At 58.4% G+C, this 7,263-nt stretch overlaps 1 protein-coding gene across 2 annotated transcripts in view; it reads left to right on the top strand.

Annotated features, from left to right (window-relative positions):
• Window positions 1-3,083: 3,083 nt before the first annotated feature.
• The window catches only part of LOC118175955 (bMERB domain-containing protein 1-like), a 17,767-nt gene continuing 13,587 nt past the window's right edge, over window positions 3,084-7,263 (top strand). For both annotated transcript variants that reach the window (XM_035342636.1, XM_035342635.1), the window contains exon 1: window positions 3,084-3,251. In XM_035342636.1, coding sequence (XP_035198527.1) covers window positions 3,188-3,251 — 64 coding nt within the window. In that variant the 5' untranslated portion in view covers window positions 3,084-3,187. The remainder of the gene's footprint in view (window positions 3,252-7,263) is intronic.

The following is a 7,263-nucleotide window of genomic DNA, read 5'->3' as shown; positions in this document are numbered from 1 at the left end:
GATTTGTAGGTAATGATTGCATTCAGTACAGCAGACCAAGTAGTGTGCATTAATTGGATCACAACTCTGTGCATGACTCCGGACTGCTAAATGTAATCCCATGTTTTTAGGGAGAATAAAGCAAGCACAAAGAGTGCTTTAAGTTTAAAGTGCAGACCACAGCAGATCTGGCTACTCATGGCGAAGCTAATCCTGTAGGGAATTTGACTGAAGAACTGGTTAAAATGTTTACACGTTCCTTTTCACTGCATTGTGGAGCAATCAAAACAAGGTGAGTCACTTCAGATCTCAGTTCATAATTGCAGCAACAGTGGATGCTCATCATTTAATGAGCTGAGGAACAATCAGCTGGTGGGCTATTCTTACCTTTGACATGAAATAACAAAACCACAAAATTCAGTGGCTATATATGTGCAGGAAAAAAAATATCTCTGAGCTCAGCTTTGCCTATTTGAGTGGGAGCCTAAGTTAAAAATGACAGCTGTACATAGATCAGAAAACTCAGGGTGTTCCTAGACAATTCATTTGAATCACAAAACTCAGTCTGTTTCAAAAAACACTGTTTCATCTCCTGCAGGGTTACACACAGGTTCATGGCCTCGTGGCTTGGTGCTGCTCCTGCCCGAGAGCTGCTCCTGCATTTTCAAACAGTGGCTGGAGCAAGGTGCTGCTGTGGTTCCTCTGCTCTGAGGCACTGCTGCTGCCTTCCTCACCCAGAGCAGCAGCTCCCACGTCCTTGGCTCATGCATAGACTCTGGATTTTTGTCTCCTTGTTTTGCTGCTGGGTTTATACGCCACAGTTCACCTCAGTGAATGAGGCACTGCCTCCCTTGCAAGTGCTCTGTGTTAAAGTACTGGAGTGGAACAAAGCTAAACAGCTCTGAGTGCATGGAGCAGAACGCCGTTCTCTGGTTTTTGCACTTGGGAATACCAAGATTTGACTCAGTTTATAACAGTGGCAGCAAGGACTAGCTCAGCAGCCTGTTTCACCTGAGGGGAGCAGTTTGACAGGAGGATGCTGCAAGGTGCCGAGAGCAGGTAACGCAGTACAGGCTTTTCTCTGCAGGGCGTGATATTTCGGACCCACCCCTTATGTTGCCATGCTTCTATTTTGCTCACCGGCAGCTCATTTTACTGCAGCCTGGGCTGCTCCCTGAACCAGTGACTTCATGTGTTTTCCCAGGGTGAAGGAACCCCCTCTGTGAGCCGTCTCACCTCTTGCCTTGGGCCCTGCTCCTGGGGACATCAGTGCCAGCTGCAGGCACGTCCTGGCAGAGCAATGTGTCCTAGCAGAGGGCCTGTGCCCCCTCGGCGTGCTTTGGGCAAGGTGGTGCTTAGCTGGGTGCCATCGCGGAGGACTGCAGGTTGTGGATCCCAAGTGGACCCTTCTGCTGTCAGAGTCCCAGTGAATGGCATTCAATCCAGCTGGAGGCTGGCACCACCAAACACGAACACAAAACAGTTTTCTTTCACATTTTTATTGGTGATTTGGACGAGGGGGTGGAGGACACCCTCAGTAAGTTGGCAGATGACACCAAGTTGGGTCCAAGTGTTGATCTCCTTGAGGATAGGAGGGATCTGCAGAGGGACCTGGATAGGCTGGAGCAGTGGGCTGAGGCCAGCAGTATGGCCTGCACCAAGGGTAAGTGCGGGGTGCTGCATCTGGGTCACAACCACCCTGTGCAGCGACATGGGCTTGGGGAGATGGTTGGAAAGGTGCCCAGCAGAAAGGTGCCCTGGGGGTGCTGGTCTGCAGCCGGCTGCCCATGGGCCAGCAGCATGCCCAGGTGGCCAAGAAGGCCAGCATGACCACAGCTGGCCTCAGGACCAGCGCAGGCAGCGGGGCAGGGAAGGGCCTGTGCCCTGGTGCACAGCACCGGTGAGCCCGCACCTCGAGCGCCACGTTCAGATTTGGGCCCCTCAGCGCCAGAAGGGCACTGAGCTGCTCGGGCCTGGGCAGAGGAGAGCGGCAAAGCCACGAAGGGGCTGGCAGACAGGAGCTGGGGGAGCCACTGGGGGAACTGGGGCGGCTCGGTCTGGAGAGGAGGAGGCTGAGGGCAGGCCTCACCGCCCAATGCAGCTGCCTGAGAGGAGCCTGCAGGTGCGTCCCGGTCTCTTTTCTCAGGCGGGAAGTGATGGGAAGCAAGGCCATGGCCTCAGGCTGTGCCAGGGGTGGGTTACATTGGATATCAGGAAGGATTTCTTCATGGACAGCATGGGCAAGCACTGGAAGGGGCTGCCCAGGGAGGCGGTGAGGTCCCTGGAGGTATTTACAAGGCATTGTGTAGTGCTGGGAGGCGGTAGGGCAGGCTGATGACTGATGTGATAACCCTGAAGGCCTTTTCCCACCTAGGTGGTTCCATGACAGTATGACCAGTGCAAAGCCCTGCAAGTGGAAGGGTTTTAAGTCCATGCCCATTCCCCACCGCCCCAGTACTTCCAGGCTGGGACAAGGCACTGGGGCGGTGACACTTGTCCTTGCGGCATCCAGAAGAGCTCGGTGGCCGGAGGAGAGGAGCAGATGTCACAGCCATGATCGCCGTTCCAGTGGGTGCTGCCAACAAACCTTTGACTTCCAGACCAACACGTAGTTTTGAACGTTTTTTAAACATTTTGCTGTTCTGTTTTTCCCCAGGAGTAAGTTACTCTTGATGGAAAGTGCAGCTGCCCATGCCCACCTCCTCACCCTGCTTTTAGGGGCCCCGCTGAACCCCACATCCCCCCGCAGCACGCCTCACACCGGCTCTGCACCCCCACATCCCCATTCCTGGCAGGAGCCCCAGGCCCGGGGGCTCCACCAGGCAGCACCTTCCAGGCCCACTGCTGTGACCGGGGGGGGGTACTTTTATTATTCTATTCTTTATTTATTTTACGTGCTGATTCCGAGGCGGGAAGGGGAGAGGGGAAACGCACAAAGGACAAACTGGGCGGGGGCCGGGGCCGGGCCACCCCCGCGGCCCTGTGAGGAGGGCGAGCCCCGGAGGGGTGGGGCCGAGGAGCGGGGCCGGGCCGGGCCGGAGGGGCAGGGGCCGGGGCTGGGGGGGCGGCGGTGGCCGGCAGGGGGCGCGGCGGCCCCGGCGGAGCGGAGCCGGGGGGAGCGGCGGGAGCCCCCCCGTCCCCGCCCGGCGGAGCGGAGCGGAGCGGAGCGGGCAGGGCACGGCCGGGCAGGGCCTCGCCGTGCTGCGGCATGGAGGGGACCCGGACCCCCCCCCGGTACGGATCGCTGGAGTCCACCCGCTGGCCGGAGCCAGGTGAGCTCCAAACTTTCCCCCGGTGGCTCCGGTGCTGCCCCCGGCACCCCTCCGGTTCCCACCCCCTACCCCGGACTCGGGTACCGGAGCCCCGCGGGGCGCCCCGCAGCGGTACCGGCCCTAAGGGGAGCCGGACACGGGCTGGGGGAGCCCCCAGGGAGCCACCGGGCACGGGGCGGGGGAGGAACGGGGCAGGGACGGGGCGACGGGGGGCATGGGGAGGGAGGGGAGCGGGGGGGAAGGAGGCTGCAGGGAGGGAAGGGGCGGCCGGGGTGAGGGGATGGAAGGCAGGGGATGGAGGGACGGGAGGGTGGAGGGGAGGGAGGACGGAGGGACGGGGGGCTGGCTGGAGGGGAGGGAGGATGGAGGGAGGAATGAGCCCCCCACCCGGCTGATGCTGCCCAGAGAGGTGCAGAGCCGCCCTGCCGTCATGCCCGGCTGCGGGCACGGCTGTGACCAGCTGGGTGCCCGCGCTGCCCTTTGCTGCCTTTTCCCATTCTGACCAGTTCCTCCAGAATGAAGTGGGGTGGGCCTGGGGGGGGGGGGGGGGGGGGGGGGGATCTGACCAGGGGGATGACCCAAATCATAGAACCTGGCCTTGGGGTGGGAGGTGATATCCCCCACATATGGGCTGTGGGCACCCTGGGGAAAGGAGGCTTTCTGCAGCCCTCCTGCCAGGGCGTCCTTCCAACTGTAGTCCTAACCTATGGACAGCACAACCTCTGCCCTTCCCCATCCCTTTCTGCTCCCTGTTAGCCCCTTGCACCCAGCAGGACAGGGGCAAGCAGCCACAAAGTCATGGAGGAGGCATGGAGCAAACTCCAGCACCTTGCTTGATGCTGCTGTGAGGTTGTTGCCCGTGAAGCTGCTCGGCTCCATGGGGAGCTACCTGAAGTGTCCATCTTTCTCCTTTGTGCCTTCCAGAGCAGCAATATTTATCCCTGCCATCTCCCCCTGCCTGAGAAGAGTGTCTGGGCAAGGGCATGCAGGGGTCTGAGCTTGTCCTGCAGGACTGGTGTGCTCGGCCGTGCACCACAGGTTCTTGAGGTTCACATCCCTCTGCCAGGCACCCCAGGGGACAAGCACTGTGCCACCTCTGTAAATGCTGCCCCAGAGCCCGGCAGCATGTTGTGGTTGCTCTTGTTATCAAACTTGCGGAGCAAGGGCTGATGGTAGTGAGCTGAATGCCTCCTGCCCACGCTACTTTCTATGGCAGGGAAAAACCCACAGCTGACTTAAAGGCTTCTTGGGATGTGGCCCACGTAAAGGCCCCTGACCCCCCTCCGTGGGGTACTGTCGATCAGTCGCCCAACTTTAATCATGAAATAAATCGCTCACAACTCAACCCTGAACTGGCTGCTGCTGTGACTCATCCCAGACTGCTGGCTGTCTAAATGTTTTCACCAAAGCCATACGGAGTGAAAGTCTCCAGCTATTACACTCCTCATTAACAATACTCTCTTCTCCTGGGCCATGCGTGATGATCAGAGCATCCCCAAGTTGAGATCAAAGCTTTCTCCCCTTACTTGGTTTCCCAGCTGGAAACACTGCCTGTCGGGGCGCTTTGCTTGGGCAGCATGGGGCAGATTTCTGTGCGTGGGGCAGATTTCTGTGCGTGGGGCTGATTTCCGTGCCTGGTGCCGCTGCCACCTGCGCAGCTGTGGGAGCAAAGGGGCCCTGGGCAGCGTGGCTGCACACGTAGTCATCCCGCTGCACCCCTGAAGGGACACTCAGGCTGTGAGCTTGGACACAGGTTTAATGAACGCCCCTGCCATAGCTCCTCGCTGTAGCCAGGCACTTAGAAATGGGTGTTAGAAACCCATTCTCAGCTTGGCAAAACCACCTCTGGGGACATCTTTGGCCCAGCTGTCTGCAGGACGTGCTGGCTTTCAGTCCCTCGCGAGCTCCGAGCATCCACGCTTCCATCTGCGGTGGCTTTATGGAGACGCTGCCATCACACAGGCTGCACGGTGCCCCGGGCTGCGCGGGGAGCTGTGCCTATAGCTGGGGGGATCGGGGGCTTGGGATCCCCCACGTCTGCCTGGGGAAAGCATCTCCTGCGCCAGCAGAGAAGACCCATGCAAATCCCATTTGTTCATCACAGACTTACCTCATCACATGGAATCATGGAGAAATTTGGATCGGGAGGGAGCTCTGGAGATCTCAAGCCCAACTCCCAGCTCAAAGCAGGCTTAGTTAGATCAGGTCACTCACAGCCTTGTCCAGAAGGAATCGTGGACCAAGGATCAGATCCCTTGAGCTCTCCAGTGCCAGTTCTTAAGGGGAAACATTTTCCTGCAATCTAACTGGAACCTCCCATGTTCCAGCTGATGTTCATCATCTCTTGCCTGATCTTTGCACACCTAAAGGAGTCTGTCTCTCTCTACTCTGCTTCCTCCCATTAGGTAGCTGAGGACAGCCATGAGATCCATCCCCCTTAATCTTTTCTCCTTAGGGCTGAGCAAACCTGCTTCTGTCAGCCTCTCCTTGCCCATGCTGTGCTCCTGCCCCTGCCCTTGTTCAGCTCTTGTCAAGAGAGATGTTCAGCTCTTGTCAAGACTGCCAGTGGTCCCGGGCAGACACTGGTGCATGGAAGGGGTCTCCACCAGCAAGTTAATCCTGTCAGCGTCCTACGGGGTAGGGCATCCTATCAGTAGCCCTTGGGTTGCTGCCTGTATGGATTCACTGGTTTCTCGTGAGGGTTGATGGATGTTTTTCATGCAGAGGATTAGCTCTGTTTCCCATTGCCCAGGTGTTCCTGCACCCCACAGTGTCTCCGGTCCTGCTTCCCAAGCCCCTGTGTTTTCTTGGTGCCAATCAACGTGAAGGATTGGCTGATGTTGGGCAGGGCCTCACCCTTACAAAAAACCCCAGCAGCAGTAGCCTGGGGTTTCTGACCCCGAGGACTTCCTCCATTCCTCACTGAAAATAGAACGGGTGGGGAGAAGGTGCTTGGGGCAGATTTTAAGGAAGCAGAAGGAAGAGCTGGGGGCTGGTGGAGGACCGAATGGCAGAGGCAGAAGGGTGCTCTTGCCAGGGGGTTGTGGGCTTCATTTTGCAGGAGCTCTCACCTGGGGCTGCCCTTGCTCCTGAATTAAGCAGCTCCAGGCACATGACTCCCTGCTTAGAGCTCTTCTCCAGGACTTACTGCTCCAGTGAGATCTTCCCTGCCATGCTGATGACACGTCTTGCCTTAGGGACACAGAGTGCCCCGTCCCAACCACACCACCAAGGGGAGCTTCCAGCTCAAATCCTGCAACCATTGCTCTGCTGCATGGTGTAGACCTGTCCCTTGTCCCCACCCCGTGGGTCACTCCCAACCTGCCTCTGCTGTCCTACAGAAAGGTGACCGTGGGCAGCTCCTCCTGTGCACCATGTCCCCAGCCATGCTGACTTCCCTTGTTGCTGATTTGAACCCAGCCCGAGCCAAGCCAGGAGCTCTCTCACCTCTGTGGGCAGCTGCCTATGGGCTGACATCGCCCAGCACTGCCTCCTCCTCCCTTCGTGTGCACAGGCAGCTGGGATGGCTGTGGCTAATGAGGCTCTGGGATGAGAAGGGAGAAAGAGCGGTGCTGACACCTGTTTCAAGCCATTGTGCTCACTGTTGTGGGTGGGAAGCAGCTGGCTGATGACCTGAGCCACGCACTTCTGCCACCAGTGATCAGAGCTGTGCCGGGTGATTCCCCACCCACCCAGGCCAGCAGAGGCAGGACCGCTCCCCCGGGCCCACCCCTGTGCTCCAGGCAGGGCTCGGATCTGTCCTTGGCTGCAGTCAGCTCGTGTCTTTGTTTACTGGAGCATCTGTAAAACAATCAGTCTAGTCATTTCAGCCTGGTCACTGAAGGGACGCTTGGAGCAATGCAGCTTTTCCCTGACAGGTCTAGAGCCGCACTGAAGTGTAGGCAGCTGCCCCAGGGAGCGCCTACACATGCATGGCAGCCCTTCGGTCTGCACCCTGGGGTGTGTTACCTGCTCGTCTGCTGCCTTCTGCAGGGAGGTGTGAGCAGGGCAC

Source organism: Oxyura jamaicensis, chromosome 18, assembly GCF_011077185.1.
Source record: "Oxyura jamaicensis isolate SHBP4307 breed ruddy duck chromosome 18, BPBGC_Ojam_1.0, whole genome shotgun sequence".
NCBI classification, from domain to species: domain Eukaryota; kingdom Metazoa; phylum Chordata; class Aves; order Anseriformes; family Anatidae; genus Oxyura; species Oxyura jamaicensis.
This window is presented reverse-complemented; position numbering and strand designations above follow the sequence as displayed.